This window comes from Zonotrichia leucophrys, chromosome 1 (genome assembly GCF_028769735.1).
Source record: "Zonotrichia leucophrys gambelii isolate GWCS_2022_RI chromosome 1, RI_Zleu_2.0, whole genome shotgun sequence".
In the NCBI taxonomy this organism is placed as follows: Eukaryota; Metazoa; Chordata; class Aves; order Passeriformes; family Passerellidae; genus Zonotrichia; species Zonotrichia leucophrys.
The window spans coordinates 1,949,627-1,968,406 of record NC_088169.1 but is presented as its reverse complement, the minus strand read 5'-3'; the positions used below and the strand labels follow the sequence as shown (position 1 = coordinate 1,968,406).

General features: G+C 70.0%; 3 protein-coding genes and 2 non-coding genes across 5 annotated transcripts; 4 read left to right on the top strand and 1 right to left on the bottom strand.

Annotated features, from left to right (window-relative positions):
• Nucleotides 1-72: 72 nt before the first annotated feature.
• On the bottom strand, nucleotides 73-3,178 carry CNGA4 (cyclic nucleotide gated channel subunit alpha 4). The gene is made up of 5 exons (XM_064703274.1): nucleotides 3,135-3,178; nucleotides 2,689-2,880; nucleotides 2,501-2,607; nucleotides 1,177-2,169; nucleotides 73-1,106 (listed from the first exon to the last, which is right to left on the bottom strand). Exons 1-5 carry the CDS (start codon nucleotides 3,176-3,178, stop codon nucleotides 73-75), a joined length of 2,370 nt encoding a protein of 789 aa, XP_064559344.1.
• A 1,011-nt stretch (nucleotides 3,179-4,189) lies between these two features.
• On the top strand, nucleotides 4,190-14,131 carry FHIP1B (FHF complex subunit HOOK interacting protein 1B). Its single transcript, XM_064704861.1, has 14 exons — nucleotides 4,190-4,263; nucleotides 4,636-4,677; nucleotides 6,558-6,819; nucleotides 6,898-7,146; nucleotides 7,532-7,918; nucleotides 8,674-8,832; nucleotides 8,914-9,000; nucleotides 9,116-9,283; nucleotides 9,454-9,533; nucleotides 9,719-9,891; nucleotides 10,511-11,455; nucleotides 11,524-11,702; nucleotides 11,972-12,134; nucleotides 13,574-14,131. The coding sequence occupies exons 3-14, from the start codon at nucleotides 6,682-6,684 to the stop codon at nucleotides 13,843-13,845; spliced, it is 3,000 nt and encodes a 999-aa protein (XP_064560931.1). The 5' UTR covers nucleotides 4,190-4,263; nucleotides 4,636-4,677; nucleotides 6,558-6,681; the 3' UTR covers nucleotides 13,846-14,131.
• Nucleotides 14,132-15,492: 1,361 nt separating this feature from the next.
• RPS11 (ribosomal protein S11) lies at nucleotides 15,493-17,709 on the top strand. The gene is made up of 5 exons (XM_064704874.1): nucleotides 15,493-15,648; nucleotides 16,379-16,510; nucleotides 16,686-16,761; nucleotides 17,176-17,305; nucleotides 17,551-17,709. Exons 1-5 carry the CDS (start codon nucleotides 15,634-15,636, stop codon nucleotides 17,672-17,674), a joined length of 477 nt encoding a protein of 158 aa, XP_064560944.1. The 5' UTR covers nucleotides 15,493-15,633; the 3' UTR covers nucleotides 17,675-17,709.
• Nucleotides 16,862-16,945, top strand: LOC135455873 (small nucleolar RNA SNORD35). The gene has a single exon (XR_010442412.1). It is a non-coding gene; the product is annotated as a small nucleolar RNA SNORD35 (small nucleolar RNA).
• LOC135455880 (small nucleolar RNA SNORD35) lies at nucleotides 17,374-17,463 on the top strand. Its single transcript, XR_010442413.1, has one exon. It is a non-coding gene; the product is annotated as a small nucleolar RNA SNORD35 (small nucleolar RNA).
• Nucleotides 17,710-18,780: the final 1,071 nt, after the last annotated feature.

Sequence of the window (18,780 nt, the reverse complement as noted above, 5' to 3'; positions counted from 1 at the left end):
CCCGGTGCCGCAGCAGCAGCTGCCGGTGTCACCGCACCAGCGGTCGCTGCTGTGTCCCCCTCCGGTCACCCCTCAGTCCCGCGGCACCCCCGCCCCTCGTGGGACCCCCTGAGCCCCGGGGACATCCTGCGCCCCTGTGGATCTCTGTGCCCCGGAGGGACCCCGGGCCCTGCGCAGAGCCTGTGACCTGCCGGGACCGTACATGGCACCGGGGCCTCGTGTCCCCATCTGCCTCCTCGCCCTGGGCAGCCCCTGTGCCCTGAGGGGAGCCTGTGCCCCCCCAGGGCCATACATGCCACGGGGACCTCGTGCCCCAATGCGACCCCGTGCCCTGAGGGGCCCCTGCACCGTGGGGCTACCGTGTGCTTTGGGAGCACCTGGCACGTCACTGGGACCCTGTGCCCTGTGGGGACCCTGTGCCTTGGAGGGGCCCTGCATCCCAGTGCCACCCTGTCCTCCTGCGGAGCCTGGCTCCTGTGCCCTGGGGGCACCCTGCACCTCGGAGGGACCCGGTGCCCTGGGAGGACCCTGTGCCCTGAGGACATCCCGTGTCTCGGTTGAACCCTGCACTCTGGTGGGGCCCTGTCCCCCGGTAGGACCCTGTGGGCCGGCAGGCTGCTGCGGTGGGGCCGTTCCTGCTGCCCCGTCTGCCCGCACGGCTCCGTCCCGCCCCGCCCTGTCCCGCACGGCTCCGTCCCGCCCCGCCCTGTCCCGCACGGCTCCGTCCCGCCCCGCCCTGTCCCGCACGGCTCCGTCCCGCAGCTGCAGCCGTCCCTCGAGGCGCCGGACGCGCAGGGCCATGCGCAGGGCACTGGCCTCCAGCTGTGCCAGCAGCCGCGCCGCCCGCGTCTGGAGCCCCTCCAGGGCCGCCTCCAGCCCCCGCAGCCGCCGCTCCGCCTCGGCCTCGGCCGCCAGCGCCGCCGCCTCGGCCCCGGTGTCCAGCTGGCCCATGCGGAGCAGCAGCTCCCGGCCCTTGGCCTCCATGGCGGCGCGGGCGCTGGGGAACTCGGCCAGCACCTCCGCCAGGTCCTCCTTGCCCAGGCAGAAGAGGTCCGAGTAGCCGATGCTCAGGATGTTGGCCGTGCGCCGGTTCCCGGCCATGTTGCCTGCGGGGCGGGGGCCGTGAGCCGAGGGCAGCGCACCGGGCAGGGCGTCGGGGCGCGGCGCGGGGCTCACCCTTGATGTTGATGAGGCTGATCTCGCCGAAGTAGAGCCCCGCGCCCAGCACGGCCAGCTGCGTGACGCCGTCGGCGGCCAGCACGGCCAGGCGGCCCTCGCGGATGAAGTACATCTCTCGGCCCACGTCCCCGCGCCGGCACACGAACTCGCCGGGCCCGAAGACCTGCGGCCGCAGGCGCAGCACCAGCTGCCGCAGCACGCCGCGCTCCCAGCCGCGGAACAGCCCCACTCGCCGCAGGGCCGCCAGGTGCACGCTGGCCGCCACCTCGGCGCGCAGCCCCCGCGGCAGGTGCCGCAGCACCCGCCACTCGGCCGGCGGCTTGCGCTGCGCCCGCAGGTGCTGGTGCCAGCGCGCCACCCGCGCCGCCAGCCGCCCGCCCGCGCCCCGCGCCCGCAGGTACCGCCGCACCGGGCCCGCCGCGGGGTACAGCGCGCTGCCGGCCGAGCTCAGGTTGACGATGACGGTGCTGATGCTGCCGGTGATGGTGGCGAAGCCCAGCACGGCCAGGAGGAAGCCGGCGGTGAGGAAGAGGAGCTCCTCCTCGCGCTGCGCCGGCGGCGTGTCGCCCACCATGGCCAGCACCAGCGTGGAGATGTAGAAGCTGTGCAGGTAGCGGCGCAGCAGCCGCGGGGAGCTGGGGCACACCCAGGGGTCGGCGCCCAGCCCCAGGCGCGCCGACAGCGCGAAGTAGAGGCAGGCGTGCCAGTGGATGCCCAGCAGCAGGTACAGCATCAGCTTGGCCATGCGGAAGGCGTTGGGCCATCCCGTGCGCGTCTCGCAGCGGTCGAAGGCCTCGAAGAGCCGCGGCACCCGCAGGCAGCGGTTGGCACGGGCCGCCGGCACCCCCGGCACCCTCGGCACCCCCGGGAGCAGGCACAGCAGCTCGGTGGGCAGCACGGCCACCACGTCCCAGGGGAAGCTCCAGGAGCCCAGATAGCGCCGCCGCGTCCGCCTGGCGTCCCGCACCAGGATCCCGTCCTCCAGGAAACCTGGTGGGCAGCCAGGGCAGCCGTGGCACCCCGGGCACCCTGCTCCCTGTGATGGCAGTGGGGACCACGCAGTGCCCAGCCCGGGGCACAGGGAGGCACAGGAACCCTGGGTGGGCAGCCTCGGGAGGTGGCTGACGGCTCCCTAGGCTGCCATGGGGTTGGGGGGTGAGGGTGGGTGTGAGACTCGAGACCACCCACCCAGACACCCTCTGTGTGGGGCTGGGTGGTGGCTGAACCAGGTGGGAGTGCACACGTGTGTATGTACATGTACACACCTGCACGTGTGTGTGTACACACCTGTGTGTCCGTGTGTCTGTCTGCGGGTCCGTACCTGTGTGGAGGTGCACGGCGATGTCCAGCAGGTACAGCACATCGCTGAGCCCGTCCAGGGCCTGCCACAGCCCCGCGTGTGCCTCCTGCACCTCGGGGAAGCAGCACCTGGGGTACGAGTGGGGCATTGCTGGGACGGGGCCGGGACACCCCCACCCCAACCCCAACCCCAACCCCACTGCCTGGCACCTGAGGATGAGGACGACCCAGTTGTAAAGGATGGGCAGCACCATGAGGCTGATCCATCGGTAGTGCCAGTCCCCGGCGGGGTCCAGGGTCCAGTGCAGGGGGGTGGCAGTGCGACTGGGGGCACAGAGGGACCGGGGGTCACTCTGTCCCCATTTGGGGTCCAGGGTCCAGTTCCGGGGGGTGGCAGTGCGACTGGGGGCACAGAGGGACCGGGGGTTACTCTGTCCCCATTTGGGGTCCAGGGTCCAGTGCAGGGAGGTGGCAGTGTGGCTGGGGGCACAGAGGGACCGGGGGTCCCTCTGTCCCCATTTGGGGTCCCTCTGTCCCCGTTCAGCCCGGCTGCCGGTGGCTCCGAGGCTCAGCCGCCCCCCAGCACCGGTGGGACTCAGGGGGTCCCTGCGGCGCCCCTACCCCAAGCCCGCAGGAGGCGGCCGTGCCCCGCTCACCCCGTGCCGTGTCCGGTGCCGGTGCCAGCCCGGGCTGCGGCCATGGCTCAGCGATGCTGCCGGGACGGAGCCCGGCCCAGCGGCGGGACAGGACGGAGCCGAGGGTCCCGGTGGAGTCCTTCACAGCGGGGATCCCGTGTGTCCCGGTAACCGGGGGTCCTGCGCACCTGAGCACCTGCCGGGTGCTGCCGCCAGCCCCGGTGCCGGGCGCGGCTCCCCCAGGGGACCCGCGGCTCCTGCGACACCGGGCGTGTCCCAGCAACGAGGGGTCCCCAGGGCGCCGCTGGCCCCGGGGACTCCTGGGCGGAGCAGCCACCGTGCCAGCTCCGCCGGGCACGCCGGGGCACGGAGCCGCGGCCAGGTGTGCGGGGCCGAGGTGAGCTCCGGGAGCAACAGCCGGTGCCAGGCAGCGCCCGGTGCAGAGGCAGCGGCGGCGGCTCCCGGCACCTGGCACGGGCTGCCTGGCACAGAGGTGCCCGGTACAAGGTTATCTGGCACAAGGTGCCCAGGGCCAGGGAGGGCGCGTTTCTGGGGTGCCCGGCAGAGGGGTTCTGGCGGTCCCGGTACCGGGGTGCCGGATTCCGAGGCGCTCAGTTCCGGGGAGTGCAGCGTGCAGGGGTTATCCGGTGCAGGGTTACTGAGGTATCCTGTTATCAGGTGCAGGGTTGCCCGGTACCGGGGTGCCTAGTTACGGGGCTGCCAGTACAGGGGTGGCTGGGCAGTGCGGTGCCCGGTTCCGGGTGGTGCCCGTGCTGGGGCTCTCGGTGCCGGGAGTCCCGGCAGCTCGGTACCCGGTTACCGCTGCCCAGCTCGGAGGGCTTCCCGGTTTCTGGGGATGTCCCGCTCCGGGGGTGCTCATGCAGGGTACCCGGTGCCGGGGTGTCCCGGTACCGCCCGTCCCTGATCCCGGGTCCCGGCTCCCACGCGCCCCGGCCCCGCCCCACTCACGGTCTAGCCAATGAGCGCTCGGGCTTTCACGGAGAGACCACGCCCACCGAGGGATGTAGGCGTGTCCCCGTGCCGCGGTGGGCGTGCCTCCGTGCAGAGGTGGGCGTGGCCGCGCGCGCGGTGCGTCGGGCGCGGCGGGAAGATGGCGTCGGGAGCGCGGGGCCCGTGGCGGGGGCGGGCGGTGAGCGGCGGCGCCGCGCGGACCGGGAGCGGCCGGGGGGCGCCGGAGCACCGGCGATGGGGACGCGGCGAGCGCGGACAGCGGGAGGGGGAGTGCGGGGAGCGGGGCGGGCCGCGGGGCAGGTCCAGCCGCCCTTGTGCCGCGGTGCCGGGGTGCCCGGGCCGCCGCCCGCCCTTGGCCGCGCGGGGCCGGAGGGACCGGCCCGGCCCGGGCGGTGTCGAGGGCGAGGGGCCGCGGCGGGGACGGGTCTGGGCGGGCCGCAGTGCCCAGGGGCGGGGGGCCCCGTCCCGCGGAGGCCCGCGGAGTGCCCGGGGGTCCCGGGGGGTCCCGGGGTCCCGGCCCCGCGCCCGACGCCTCCTGTGCCCTCCGCAGGTGCGGCGCTGACGGGACGGGACCGCCGCGACCTTGACCCAGGTAGGCGGCCCGGCCCCGCGGCATGCAGGGGCCGCGCTACGGGTGACCCCGGAGCCCGAGGGCGTCCCGGTTTCTGCCATGGTGCCGGTGCTCCGCGGCTCCGGGACTGAGGATGCCCGAGTGAGCAGCGCCTTCCGCGGGCCGGGGAACCGCGGCCCGGGGCTGTGAGAGCCCCTCGCCTCACCCGCACCGCCCTGGCGGCCCCTCGGTGACCCCCGCACGGTGCCTCGGTTCCCGGGTGCACCGGACAGGCCGGCGCTCATCACCCACAACCTCCTGGCACTGGGAGCCATTCTCTGCCCGTGGTGGCCGTGCCCCGGTGGCCCTGTCCCTGCCCTGGTGGCACCTGGTGTCCCTGTGCCCTCAGTGTCCTGCCTGCAGTGGCCCTGTCCCTGCCCTGGTGGCACCTGATCAGCCCCAGTGCTCTGGGTACTTGCTGCCTGGGCAGTGCTCTCCCACCTCAGCCTGTCCTGGTGACACTGGGGTGACACTGGGGTGGTGCCACGGCCCTGTGCTGTGCCCCAGTGGCTGGGTGCTTTGGCATGTGACAGGCACAGCCAGGCTGGGGTGAGGGGCACTGGTACAGGACAGGAGTGGTGGCAGCTGCTGTCCCTGTCCCTGCAGCACAGCTCTGGCCGTGTGTCACACGGGTCCCTGCGCAGGGACACCACACTGTGGCCTTTGCCGCTGTTCCTGCAGGGCTGCAGTGCTGGTGGCAGGGCTGGCACTGCCCTGGCAGTCAGTGGCTCTAACTTTAGCAGCCACACGAGCGCTGGCTGTGGGTGGGACGGGCTGAGCGGGGTATAAATAGACAGGCCCTGCCTGTGCTGTGTCCCACTGCCCCAGCTTCAGCCACTTTCCCTTCCTGCCTCTGTGGTTTGGGGCGTCTTTAATGGCTCTTTCACTTCCCCAAGCGCCGTGTAAGGGCTGTGGCACTGCCTCTCAAAGCCACTGCCCTCCCCACGAGCTGGTGGGGAAGTGGGGGGCCCCTCTGGTGTCTCTGTGGTGTCTGTGTGCCCCCGGCACACCGGGGCTGTGGCTCTGGTGCTCAGTGCCGTGCTGGTGCCTGCGGTGGCAGTGCTGGTGCTGGGGCATGGGCACTATAAATATCCTGGCAGCGCTGCCGTGGGTGCTGCTGAGCATGGGGGTGGGCAGCTGTCCCAGCTGTCCTGGTGTCCCCGTGGCTGCTGGGCACGCCCCACACCCATGCTGGGCCGGTTCCTAGTTTAAAGTCCAGTCCTGGGCGTGAGCAGGGCTGGGATCCAGAGTCCTGCAGCCACCACTGCTCCGGCACGCTTGCCCGGCCCAGTTCCCACTGCTGTCCCTGCTGCCTGCCTTTCCTCTCGATTGCCTTCCTTTCCTCCTGACTTCCTTCCTTCCTGGTTTCCCTCCTCTTCCCCTTTCTGCCTCCCTCCCTGCTGCTGGCTGTGGTTGGGCCGGGTGAGGTTGGGCCGGGTGAGGTTGGGCCGGGTGAGGTTGGGCTGGCCATGGTTGGGCTGGGTGAGGTCGGGCTGGGTGAGGTCGGGCTGGGTGAGGTTGGGCTGGCTGTCGTTGGGCTGGCTGTGGTTGGGCCGGGTGAGGTCGGGCTGGCCATGGTTGGGCCGGGTGAGGTTGGGCTGGCCGTGGTTGGGCTGGCCGTGGTCGGCTGGTGAGGTTGGCTGGCCGTGGTCGGCCGGGTGAGGTGGCTGGGTGAGGTTGGCGGTGAGGTCGGGCTGGCGTGGTGGCTGGTGAGGTTGGCTGCTGGTCGGCCGGTGAGGTTGGGCGGGCTGTCGTTGGGCTGGCCATGGTTGGGCTGGCCGTGGTTGGGCCGGGTGAGGTCGGGCTGGCCATGGTTGGGCTGGCCATGGTTGGGCCGGGCTCTGACGCCCCTGTCCCTGCAGCCCGCTGGCAGCAGCATGGAGAGAGGCCCCTGGCCCCCCGCCCGCTGCCCCGTGCCCCCGCGGTGGTGCCAGGCCGCGTGCAGCCCGGCTGGGGCGCCCCGGTGCCGCGCGTGACCCCGTGCCCATGGAGAGGATGAGCTGGCTGAGCAAGCTGACCCCACGGGCGGGCGGGCAGCGAGCCCCCCGCAGCGCCAGCCTGCAGCCCCCCGTCACCGCCGACCCCGAGACCTGCCTCATGGTCTTCAAGAACCACTGGGCACAGGTGAGCGGGGCTGGGGGCGGCCAGGATCCCCGACCCTGCGGCCCCCGGGGCCCGCTGCTGCCCCTCTCCCTCCCACAGGTGCTGCGGATCCTGGAGCGGCGCGGGAGCAAACCGGCCCCCGATGACCTCAGCGCCGTCCGCAACAACACCTACCAGATGCTGAACCTGCTGGCTGAGGACCGGCCCTGGGGGGACGGAGACAAGGACAGGGCACAGGGCGACGGGGACATGGCCTGCGGGCCCATCCTGGAGTTTGTGGCTGCTGAGAACCTGCTGGAGCGGCTCCTCTGCTGGCATCTGCAGGGCGACTTCACCGAGGAGAGGAAGGTCTGAGTGAGGGGAGCAGAGGGCTCTGCACTGCTGGGGGTTTCTGGGGACCTTGGGGCAGGCTGGATCCCAAGGGTGAAGGTGCTGGGTTGAGGGTCAGCCAGGCCAAGCGTAGGGCACTGTCCCATGGCAAGTTCAGGTTGGGTTGGGGTTGAGACTGCCCGAGCCATCCTGAAAACTCTGTGGTGCTGGAGGAAATTCCTCATGGAAGGAATTCCCTGCAGCCCTGTCCCAGATGGCGCAGGGCACTGCTGGGATCCCCAGCCCTGGGGGGTTTCACAGCCACGTGGATGTGGCACCTGGGGCCGAGGCTGAGTGGGCTGGGTTGTGCTGGAGGAGCAGCAGGCCCGGGTGGTCTCTGTACCTGTGCTGTGCCCGTGTGCAGGTGGAGCAGCTGAAGCTGTACGAGATGCTGATCAGCCAGGCCCGGCAGCCCCTGCTGCGGCACAAGCCGGTGCTGACGCCGCTGCTGCGCCTGCTGAGCGTGTGCGCCGAGCCCGCCTCGGCCCCGCTGGAGAACAGCCTGGTGCTGCTGCTCAACCAGCTCTGCGTCTCCGTGGCGCGCGAGCCCGCCATCCTGGAGCTCTTCTTCCACAGCCACACGGACCAGGGCCCCGCCAACCTCATCATCTTCTCGCTCCTCATCCCCTTCATCCACCACGAGGGCGCGCGGGGCCAGCAGGCACGGGACGCGCTGCTGCTCATCATGGCCATGTCGGCCAGCAACCGCGCCGTGGCCCAGTCCATCACCGACAACTCCTACTTCTGCCCGGTATGGATCCTCCTGGGGCAGCATTGTTCCCTTCCCTGGGGCAGCGTTCCCCTCTATGGGCAGCGTTCCCCTTCCCGTGGGGCAGCGTTCCCCTCCCTGGGGCAGCATTCCCCTCCTCGTGGGGCAGCGTTCCCCTCCTCCTGGAGCAGCCTCCCCCTCCTGGGGCAGCGTTCCCCTCCCTGTGGGGCAGTGTTCCCCTGCTCAGGGCAGCGTTCCCCTCCTTGGGGCAGCGTTCCCCTTCCCAGGGTGATGTGCCCTCCCCAGGACTGTGCTGGGATCCTGCACTGCTGGCACAGGGTTGGGCAAGAGCCATGAACAGGCCTGGAGGGAAAAGTCCTGCCCTGGCCTGGGGATGGTGGGGGGCCAGGCTGGGGATTATGAGGGACTTGGGAATGATGGAAGCTGGGTGATGGAGAGGTTGCAAATGGTGGAGAGCTTTGGGATAGAGTGCTTGGAGATGATGGAGGGTCTGGGGGTGATGGAAGGTGTGCAAGTGATGGGGGGCTTGGAGGTGACAGAGTAGCCTGGAGATGATGGAGGGCTTGGGGATGAGGGGCCTGGGAGCAGGGTGCTTGGAGATGATGGGGGGACTTGGTGGTGATGGGAGGCTTGGGGATGGTGGAGGGCCCAGTGCAGTGGTGGATGCAGGGCCCAGCCCAGCTGCCCTGCCTGGAGCGCTGCAGTGGGGCAGGTCTGTGGGGCGGGCGCCTGGGCTTTGGGGAGGGCTGCGGGGCAGCAGAGCACATGTGTTCCAGGTGCTGGCCACGGGCCTGAGCGCCCTCTACTCCTCCCTGCCCCGCAAGATCGAGGTGCGAGGGGACGACTGGCACTTCCTGCGGCGCGAGGACTGGATCGGCGTCTCCTCCCTCGTGCTCTTCATGAACTCGCTCGAGTTCTGCAACGCCGTCATCCAGGTGGGGCTGAGGGGCTGCGAGGGGCTGCGAGAGGGGCTCCCAGCCCCACAGGGGCTGCCTGACCCCCCTGCGGCCCCTCAGGTCGCCCACCCGCTGGTGCAGAAGCAGTTGGTGGATTACGTCCACAACGGGTTCCTTGTGCCCGTCATGGGGCCGGCGCTGCACAAGGTGAGGGGCCCCCGGCAACAGGGGTGGGATGGGGGTCTCCTGCCCGTGCCACTGCCCCTGCGGGTGGGCAGGGCCCCGTGGTGCCCGTCCCCAGCTGCCCGTGCCCCTCGTGCAGACCTCGGTGGAGGAGATGATTGCGAGCACGGCGTACCTGGACCTGTTCCTGCGCAGCGTCAGCGAGACGGCGCTGCTGAAAACCTTCCTGCGCTTCGTGCTGCTGCACCGGCACGACAACACCACCATCCTGGACACGCTGGTGGGCCGCATCAACAGCAACTCCCGGGTGAGCCCCGTGCCCCCTCGGCCCCCCAGCACCCTGTCATCATCCTTATCCCATCCCCAGTGTCCTCATCCCTGTGCCATTCCCATCCCCTTCCCCTGTCCTGCCATGGGGTGGGTGGCACTGCCCCCTGCCCGCTCTGCTGCCCCTCTGACACCCTGCACTGTCCCCAGCTGTGCATGGTGTCCCTGAGCCTCTTCCGGACGCTGCTCAGCCTCAACTGCGAGGATGTGATGCTGCAGCTGGTGCTCAGGTGAGGGGTGAGGTCACCTGCTGCTGGCCCACTCTGGGGCTCCTCGGGGATGGGCCTGGGGAGTTGTCCCAGGTGTGCATGCAGATGTGAGGCAGCCACATCATCTGTCCCACTGTGAAGGGGCTGGGGTCCTGTGCAGGGTCCCCGTGTGTCCCCTGCAGCTGCCCTGTGCCACCTGCCCACAGGTACCTGCTGCCCTGCAGCCACGTGATGCTGAGCCAGAAGCGGGCGGTGCGGGACCTGGACATCTACGGGAAGACAGCGGCCAAGTTCCTGTCCCTGATCCCGCGCTGCTGCCGGCCCGAGAGCCCCCCGCCGCCCCGCGACCGGGACGAGGAGCCCCCCGCCCGGGCCAGGGGTACGCCACTGCGGCCCTCAGAGCCCCCCACAGCCTCCCCATGGCCCCTTGGACGCTGTACCAGCCCTGGGCCCTCTCCCAGGGTCCCTGCAGCCCCTCAGACTCCTGGCACTGAGCTGTCCCCATGCTATCCCTGTGGCCCCTTAGACCCCATCCCCCTCCTGGCTTGATGTGGGTCCCTCTCCTGGGGTCTCCATGGCCCCTTGTAACCTGCCCCTGCTCCAGCTTGTTGATAGTCCCAGCTGTGCCATCCCTATGGCCCCCTCAAACCATGGCCCATCCTATCCCATTGCTGAGCTCTGCCTTGCTGTCCCCTTGGACTCTGTCCCAGCTCAGCGCTGAGCCCCTGGTGCCATTCCTGTGGCAGCTTGAGCCCCATCCCACCCCATCCTGCCAAAGTGCCGTGCCATGCCATCCCCCCACATACCCGAGCCTGTCCTGGCACTGGGCTCTCCTGTGCCACCTCTGCAGCCGCTGGGACGTCGTTCCTCCGCCAGCTCAGTGCTGAGCCTTGTGCCACCACCCCTGTGGCACCTGGCATTCCCCCAGCCCCAGCCTGCTGTTGACTCCCGGTCCTCACCCCCGTGCTGACCCTGGTGCTGCCCCGTGTCCCCCGCAGGCCACGGCAGCCCCGGCGCCGACGCCCCCCCGGCCCCGAAGCCGTCGACGCCGTCGCGCCTGTCGTTCTTCATGCGCCAGGCCAGCAGCGCGGCGCCCGCCGAGGCCGCGGCCCCCCGCTCGCCCGGGCCCCCCGCGGGCAGCCCGGCCCGGCCCGGGCCCCGGGACGAGGTGGCCGAGTTGGACAGGAACTACCTGGAGTACCTGCGGGACGCGCGGCACAGCATCGACCGCTGCGCCTGGGCCTGCCGCGTCTGGTCGGCGCCCTACGACGGCGAGGAGCCGCGCGCCCCCGAGCCCGACAGCCCCCCGGGCCGGCCCCCCGGGCCCCCCACGCCACGGACTAAGAAGCGGGGGCTGCCCGAGGAGGGGGCGCGGGAGGCGCCGGGGGGGGCCCTGGGGGACGACGAGCCGCGGGCGGGGGGGCCCGGCCCCGAGCCCCGCGAGGGGGGGGCGCTGCTGAACGGGGCGCACGGGGCGGCCGAGCCGGGGCGGCCCGAGGGGGACGTGGCGGTGAAGAAGGTGCGCCGCAGCCCGCAGGGCGAGGGGGAGGGCGGCGGGGGCGCTCCGAACGGGGCCGCTGGGGCGCGGCCGCCCGGCTGGGAGCCCCTGCCCTCGGTGGACTCGCTGCTGGAGGAGCTGCTGGCCCGCGTGCCCGCCGAGCCGCCGGGCGCCGGCGTCTCCATCGAGACCTTCACCGAGGAGCTGCGGGAGATCGAGGCCGAGATGCAGAACGGGGGCGTGGGGGGCGCCCCGGCCGCCCCCACGGAGCCCCCCGAGCCGCCGCTGTCCCACGAGGAGGAGGAGGCCTTCGCCAGCTTCGCCGCGCTGCCCGAGGGGGACGCGGGCACCGGGCGGGCGCCGCCGCGGCCCCCGGACCCCCTGGCGCAGGTGGTGGCCAGCCCGCCGCGGGCGGTGGGGCCGCCCCCCAGCCAGCCCTTCACAGGTGGGCACGGGGGCACGGCGAGGGTCCCGGCTCCCCGCGGGCCCTGCCTGACCCCGCCGTGTCCCCAGGCCCCTTCGTGTCGGTGCTCTTCGGGAAGCTGGAGAACATGCCCCACAACTCGCTCTATGTCAACTTCCTGCTGACCGGGCTGGTGGCCCAGCTGGCCTGCTACCCCCAGCCGCTGCTGCGCTCCTTCCTGCTCAACACCAACATGGTCTTCCAGCCCAGCGTCAAGTCCCTGCTCCAGGTATGGCCCCTGGGGAGCCCCTGCCCTCACCGAGTCATGGGAGGGTGTTGGAACGGCTTTTAACCCTTTTTAACCCCAAGGTTGCTGAGTTCGCCCTGTGCTGCCCAGCCCATCCCTGCCCCATGTCCCCCATGGCTGGAACCCCCTCTGGATCCCCTGTTACTGCAGAGACCCCCCCCATTCCCGTTGGGGTACCCTGTGCTGAAGGGAACACCCCATCTGATGGGGACCCCTGTTCCTGTGGGGACCCCCGTGCTGTGGTCCTGCAGGTGCTGGGCTCGGTGAAGAACAAGATCGAGAGCTTTGCTGCCACTCAAGAGGATTTCCCAGCGCTGCTCTTCAAGGCCAAGAAGTACCTGATTGCCCGGGGGCGGCTGGACTGGGCCGAGGGGCCCGGGGCTGTCCCGGCCCTGCGGCGCACCGACACCCTGGGTGAGGACATGGCTGGGGGCTGGGGTCTGCCTGGGGGGCTGGGGTCTGCCTGGGGGCTGGGGGCTGCCTGGGGGGCTGGGGTCTGCCTGGGGGCTGGGGTCTGCTTGGGGGGCTGGGGGCTGTCCCGGCCCTGCGGCGCACCGACACCCTGGGTAAGGACATGGCTGTGGGCTGGGGCTGCTTGGGGGCTGGGGTCTGCATGGGGGCTGGGGTCTGCCTGGGCGGCTGGGGTCTACCTGGGGGGCTGGGGTCTGCCTGGGGGCTGGGGTCTGCATGGGGGCTGGGGTCTGCCTGGGGGCTGGGGTCTGCCTGGGCGGCTGGGGTCTACCTGGGGGGCTGGGTCTGCCTGGCGGCTGGGGTCTACCTGGGGGGCTGGGGTCTGCCTGGGGGGCTGGGTCTGCATGGGGCTGGGGTCTGCCTGGGGGCTGGGGTCTGCCTGGGCGGCTGGGTCTACTGGGGGCTGGGTCTGCCTGGCGGCTGGGGTCTACTGGGGGGCTGGGTCTGCCTGGGGGCTGGGGTCTGCATGGGGCTGGGGTCTGCCTGGGCGGCTGGGGTCTACCTGGGGGCTGGGGGCTGCCTGGGGGGCTGGGGTCTGCCTGGGGGGCTGTCCCGGCCCTGCGGCGCACCGACACCCTGGGTGAGGACATGGCTGTGGGCTGGGGTCTGCAGACAGCTGGGACTGACATATGGGGCTGGGGGCTGTACACTGTGTTAAACAAGGAGCTGGGGGCTGCCCTGTGTGTTGTGCAGGGGGTGAGGGCTGCATGGCAGGGCTGGGGTCTGCACAACAGGCTGCATTGTGCAAGGGGCTGGTTGGTGGCTGGTGGGGTGGGCTGGGGGTTGTTTTGGGAGTCTGGTGTGTGTGGGGGGGTGAGGGGTCTATTCAGGGACTGGGGAGGGGGCCTGGGGGTTGTGTTGTGTGATAAGGAGGGTTGGAGGTGGTGTGGGGGAGCTGAGGGCTGCACTGGGGTCTGGGTGCCATCCTGTGTGTGTGCACAGCCACGAGCTGTCCCTGGGGTCTGGGCTGGGGTCCAGGCTGGGGGCTAAACTGGGGACCGGGGACTGCACTGGGGGTTGTGTGCCCCGGCTGGGGCTGTGCTGGGGTGTGGGTGCCATCCCTGTGTGTGTGCACGCCACGAGCTGTCCTGGGGAATGGCTGGGGCTGCACTGGGGTCTGGTGCCCAGGCCGGGAGCTGCACTGGGGTTGTGTGCCGGCTGGGGCTGCACTGGGGGTTGTGTGCCCAGGCCGGGGGCTGCACTGGGGGCTGTGTGCCCGGGCTGGGGGCTGTGCTGGGGTGTGGGTGCCATCCCCTGTGTATGTGCACAGCCACGAGCTGTCCCTGGGGTCTGGGCTGGGGGCTGTGCTGGGGAATGGGCTGGGGGCTCTGTTGGGTGCCCCTGTGCCCCCAGCCCATATCCCTGACCCCCTGTGCCCCCAGCCCGCAGCCGGAAGCCGTCCCTGGGGGAGCTGCTGCTGCGGCACGCCAACAGCCCGACGCGGGCGCGGCAGGCGGCGCAGCTGGCGCTGCAGGGGCTGCGGGACGGGGGGCTGCACCCCCTGGGACCCCCGGCGCGGCACGGCGAGGCCCTGCGAGTGCGCAACGCCGTCTACTGCGCCGTCATCTTCAGCGAGTTCCTCAAGGAGCTGGCCGCCATCGCCCAGGCCCACGCCGTCACCTCGCCGTTCCTCACCGAGCCCCCCGAGGAGTGAGCCCCCTTTTTAACCCGGACCTTTTTAATTTATTGGGGCGGCGCGGGGCCGGGCCGGGCCGCACCTTGGCCGGCCCCGCCGCCGCCGGGGGAGCAGGGCAGGACCCTGGGGAGCCCCGGGGCTCGCAGGGCGGGGGGCGCGGGGCGGGCTGGCTCTGCCCCCTCGGCCCCGCCGGCCGGCCGCTCTCTATGCAAGCCCCGGGGCTGGGCTGGGCGGGCTGTGCATGGGGAGGGCTGTGTGTCTGTGCTGTGTAAACCCTTGGCAATAAAGGGTCTGATTGAGGGCAGCGCCTCCCCGGGGCTCTGTGCGGCGCTCAGCGTGGGGGTCAGCCAGGGCCCCCTGCACGGTGGGGTGACTGTCCTGCTGCTGGCCTGGGACAGCCCTGTCTGCTCCCCCCTCGGCTCTGGGGGCTCTGGGGGCCTGTGGGCAGCCATGGGCCCTGGCTGAGGCTGTGACTGTCAGGGACAGCAGGCGGCTTGTGGAGCAGGTGCCAGCACTGGTCCCCCAGGTGTGGGGTGCCCTCGCCCCCAGGTGCCCGTGCAGTTCCCATCCAGCACCAACCCCTGGGGACACCCCCAGGACCCCTTCATGGCCCTCACACAGAGGTTTCCCACTGTTCCTGGGGTGAGGGTGGAGATGCTGATGCTTGGGATGGGATAGGGATGAGGAGGATGAGGATGGGGTGGGATGGAATGAGGTTGAAGGGGATGGAGCCCCAGTGGTGGGGTCTCCTGAGGGTTCTGGGTGCACCAAGCCCTCTGGGCCATAGTTCCATTCTGTGTCCCAAACACCCCCTGGCTGTGACCTGTGGGAACAGGGACTGCACAATGTCTGGATTTCAGTAGTTCACGTGTTTATTGCAGTCAGTGTCTTCAGCTTTTGTCCAGCTGCACGGGTGCTCCGGGCAGATGGGGTGAGCTGTATCCAGCCTTGTCCTAGCAGTGTGCAGTGTCAGCCAGCCAGCAAAGGGACATGGAGCCAGCTCGGGCCAGAACCTGGGGGTGCTGCCTGCGTTAGCTGCAGTTCAAGCCCTGCAGCCGAGCCTTTTCACAACTGCCAGTCCATCTGTGACCAAGTCCCACTCACCTCTTGGGGGTTTCGCCCCACGTGAGGTCCTGTCTGTAGCAGAGACAGTGCAGGAGCAAGGCAGGGAAGCGCCCAGTGCCGGCACTGCTGAGGCCACACCTCGAGGGCCGGATCCATCAGTTCAGGAAGGACAGGGAGGGGCTGGAGCCTGTCCAAGGCAGAGGTGGAGATTTCCTGAGGAGCTGGGAAGGGGCTGCAGAATCCCTGAGGAGCTGGAAGGGGCTGCAGAATCCCTGAGGAGCTGGAAGGGGCTGGGGCTGGAGCAAAGGAGGCTCAGGGGCCCTCGTGGCTCTGCACAAGGCCCTGCCAGGAGGGCACAGCCGGGGGGGTCGGGCTCTGCTCGCAGGGAACAGGGACAGGAGCAGAGGGAGCGGCCTCAGGCTGGGCCAGGGCACGCTCAGCTGGGACAGCAGCAGCAATTTGCCCATGGAAAGGGAGCTCAGGCCTTGGCAGGGGCTGCCCGGGGAGGTTTGCAGTGCCCATCCCTGCAGGTGTCCCCTGGAGGCGGCACACGGAGGGCACAGCCGGGGCTCTCGGGGCCGCTCCGTTCCCGCTCCCCTCAGGAATTCCGGGCCCGTTCCCGCCTTTCCGGCCTCGCCGCGGCACCCCGGCTGCGTGACGTCACTTCCTGCCCCTGGCCCCGCCCCGGGTTAACCCGCGCCCCGCGCGCTCCGCGGCCTCTTTCCGGCCGCGCTCGCCAAGATGGCGGACACGCAGGTGGGCGCTGCGCGGGGCCCGCGGGACAGGCCCGGGACAGGCCCGGGATAGCCCCGGGATAGCCCGGCACTGCCCGGGACAGCCCCGGGGGGACCCTCAGGGGGTGCTACCGGCCCAGCGGTGGTGGGAGGCGCGGGGGAGGCGGCCCGGACCGGGGAGGGGCGGCGTGCGGGAGGGCCGCTCGGGTCCTTAAGGGCGTGGGGAGGATGATGAGGGAAGCTGTGGGGGATCTCGGTGTGCAGACCCGTTCCCCGCGGGGGACCCGTTCCCCGGGGTCGGTGGAGCGAAGGGAGCCGGAATCCCGGAGCCGGCGAGGCCGGGGGGTGTCTCAGTGGGCCGGGGTTTGGGGAGGGGGCGGCGGGGGCGGCTCTCGGTGCTCCGGGGTGGCGGGGGAGCACAGAGACTGCCGCGCTCCGGGGTTCCGGGGTAGCGGAAACCTCCGTGCCCTGGGCTTTACCCATCGCGGGGAGGGGCCGTGTCCCGGGACAGGGGAGCGATGGAGCAGAGCGTTCCGTGCCCGGAGCTCGGGACGGGCCTCGCTGCCCCGAGATTTGGGGAGGGCAGAGGATCCGGTGTCCCGGGGCTGGGGGGAAGGATGCGGGGGCTCTGGGGTTTTGTGGGGTCTCGGTGGCTCGGGGCCGGGCTCACTCTCGGTGCTGAGTTCCTCTTGCGGGGGTCCCGGTGCCCGGCTCCCCCCGGTGCTGATCCCCCGTTTTTCCCCCTCCCACAGACGGAACGTGCCTACCAGAAGCAGCCGACGATCTTCCAGAACAAGAAGCGGGTGCTTCTGGGCGAGGGAGGCAAGGAGAAGTTGCCCCGCTACTACCGCAATGTGGGGCTGGGCTTCAAGACCCCCAAGGAGGTGAGGGGCCTGGGCTGGGGGCTGTGGTGTTTTGGGATGGGTCGGTGGTGGCCTTGGCAGTGCTGCTTAGACTCAAGGCCTCTGCTGGCTTTTCCCCACCTGTGTGTGAGTGCTCTCTGGGCTCTGGTGGCACACGGGCTGTGTGTGCCCACCTGACACTCACCTGTCTCTGCAGGCCATCGAGGGCACCTACATCGACAAAAAGTGTCCCTTCACGGGCAACGTCTCCATCCGGGGCCGCATTCTCTCAGGTGAGCTGGAGCCTCCCCAGAGGAGTGCCGGGGCAGGTGTGGGGCAGGTAGCCAAGGTAACCCACCCCGCGGGCCCTGCAGCCTGTCCTGGTCCTGGAGCCGCAAATGATGGCAATCTCACGATGGTCTGCCGAGCCCGTGTGGGCATGACGACACTGCCACAAGGCTGTACTGATGCTGTGACAGGACCAGGTGTGCTGAGGGCACGTGGAGTGGGGAGCGTTAGCAGGTGGGTCAGAAGGGTTTGGAGAAGAGCCATGGTGGGGTTTGTAACAGAAACAGGAGGGCTGTGGGCTGGCACTGAGGGCCGGCGAACAAGGGGAGGCTCCTGGAGCTGGTGCCTGTTGCTGCCAGGTGGCACGGGGAGCCTGGCAGTGCCCTTGCAGCCCCTCGGGTGTGTGTCCCCTGTTGCAGGTGTGGTGACCAAGATGAAGATGCAGCGCACCATCGTCATCCGCCGCGATTACCTGCACTACATCCGCAAGTACAACCGCTTCGAGAAGCGCCACAAGAACATGTCCGTGCACCTGTCCCCCTGCTTCAGGTGCGTGCTGGCCCTGGGCTGTCCCCACACCTCCAGGGACACAGCCTGTCCTCCTGGAGCCTGCCCACAGGTCATGATGTTCAATCTCACGATGGTCTGCAGAGTGCCCTGGCTGAGGGGCTGCTGACAATGCCTCTGGCATCCACTGAACCAGGGGCAGGTTCCAGGCACCGGCTGTGCCAGGAGGAGGCTCTGGGGGCCTGGTGAGCCCCAGGAGCTCCCTGACCCCCCGGGTGTCATTGCAGGGACGTGCAGATCGGGGACATCGTGACGGTGGGCGAGTGCCGCCCCCTCAGCAAGACCGTGCGCTTCAACGTGCTCAAGGTGACCAAGGCTGCAGGCACCAAGAAACAGTTCCAGAAGTTCTGACACCTGTGGGAGCAATAAATGTTGGGAAGGTGGAACCCCCTGTGTGTGAGCTGAATGACTTGTGTGTGGTGCAGCCTGGGACCGGTGACGTGTGGGCTCAGGTGTGCGCTGCTGGGCACAGGTCACAGCGCAAGGGGACACTGCAGCTGCTCTTGTCCCCTGCTGTGCCCCAGGTCAGTGTGGTTTGTTCTGGGCTGTGTCTGCCTTCCCAGTGCCGCTGCAGCAGGTGCTGGGTGTGGGTTTGGTAATAATGAGAGTGTGGAGTGACCTGGTGGTGACAGGGACAGGCCCTGAGGGTCCTCCTCAGCAGGAATGAGGGGTTCAGCACTGGTGGCAGCACCTGGGGCCAGCTCTGGCGGTGTCACCTTCACGTTGAAGTGTCCAAGGCCAGGTTGGACAGGACCTGAAGCACACTGTCCCTGCCCATGCAGGGGGTAGAACTGGGTGAGCCTTAAAGGTCCCTCAGCCCAAACTGATTCCAGGACCTCTGGCCACCTCACCTGCTCCAGGTGAGCCCCACACCTTTGGCTGTGGGCTGGTGCTGCGGCTCCAGGGTGGAGCTGGAGCCACTCTTCCTGCTCAGACTCCTGAAGGAAAGCTCAGTGTTTGAGGTAAGTTCACACAATTTCCAGCAAATTCAGATTTCTGGGGCTTGGTGGCATCCATGCCTACGTTCCTGGTCCTGCCAGAACCACGGGACTGTGCCCTGGAAATCAGGGAGCAGTGCAGGACCAGGGACCTGGTCCAGGTACAAACAGGAGAGTTTCCACCTGGCTGGGGGGTTCCTACTGGTGTTCAGTGCCAGGAGGTGCCAGGGGTGCCCTGGGGCTCATCCCCCGGTGTGCCAGGGGTGCCCTGGGGCTCATCCCCAGGTGCCAGGGGTGCACTGGCCTTGTGCATACCTCATTAGTGGTGATTGCTGTGGCAGGGCTGTGGCAGCTCTGTGCCCTCAGCTGCCCTGGGCTGACCCATCCCGGGGCCAAATGCCACTGGGGTTTTTCTCTGGGGCCTTGGGGATGCTGGGAATGAGCCCCAGGGACACCTTTACCTGAGTCAGAGCCAGGTGAGTGGTGCTGTGCAGCCTTGTGTTGTCCGTGGGCCCACAC

What these genes read in the sequence shown, in the direction of transcription:
- CNGA4 (XM_064703274.1), bottom strand. Translation starts at nt 3,178, where the DNA reads ATGGCCGCAGCCCGGGCTGGCACCGGCACCGGACACGGCACGGG. An exon ending in GGCACCGGACACGGCACGGG is followed by an intron (nt 2,881 to 3,134) that starts GTGAGCGGGGCA and finishes CTGTGCCCCCAG; the next exon opens with TCGCACTGCCACCCCCCGGA. An exon ending in CGCCGTGCACCTCCACACAG is followed by an intron (nt 2,170 to 2,500) that starts GTACGGACCCGC and finishes GCTGCCCACCAG; the next exon opens with GTTTCCTGGAGGACGGGATC.
- FHIP1B (XM_064704861.1), top strand. Translation starts at nt 6,682, where the DNA reads ATGGAGAGGATGAGCTGGCTGAGCAAGCTGACCCCACGGGCGGGCGGG. An exon ending in GCATCAACAGCAACTCCCGG is followed by an intron (nt 9,284 to 9,453) that starts GTGAGCCCCGTG and finishes CACTGTCCCCAG; the next exon opens with CTGTGCATGGTGTCCCTGAG. An exon ending in ATGCTGCAGCTGGTGCTCAG is followed by an intron (nt 9,534 to 9,718) that starts GTGAGGGGTGAG and finishes ACCTGCCCACAG; the next exon opens with GTACCTGCTGCCCTGCAGCC.
- RPS11 (XM_064704874.1), top strand. An exon ending in GCTTCAAGACCCCCAAGGAG is followed by an intron (nt 16,511 to 16,685) that starts GTGAGGGGCCTG and finishes CTGTCTCTGCAG; the next exon opens with GCCATCGAGGGCACCTACAT. An exon ending in CACCTGTCCCCCTGCTTCAG is followed by an intron (nt 17,306 to 17,550) that starts GTGCGTGCTGGC and finishes GTGTCATTGCAG; the next exon opens with GGACGTGCAGATCGGGGACA.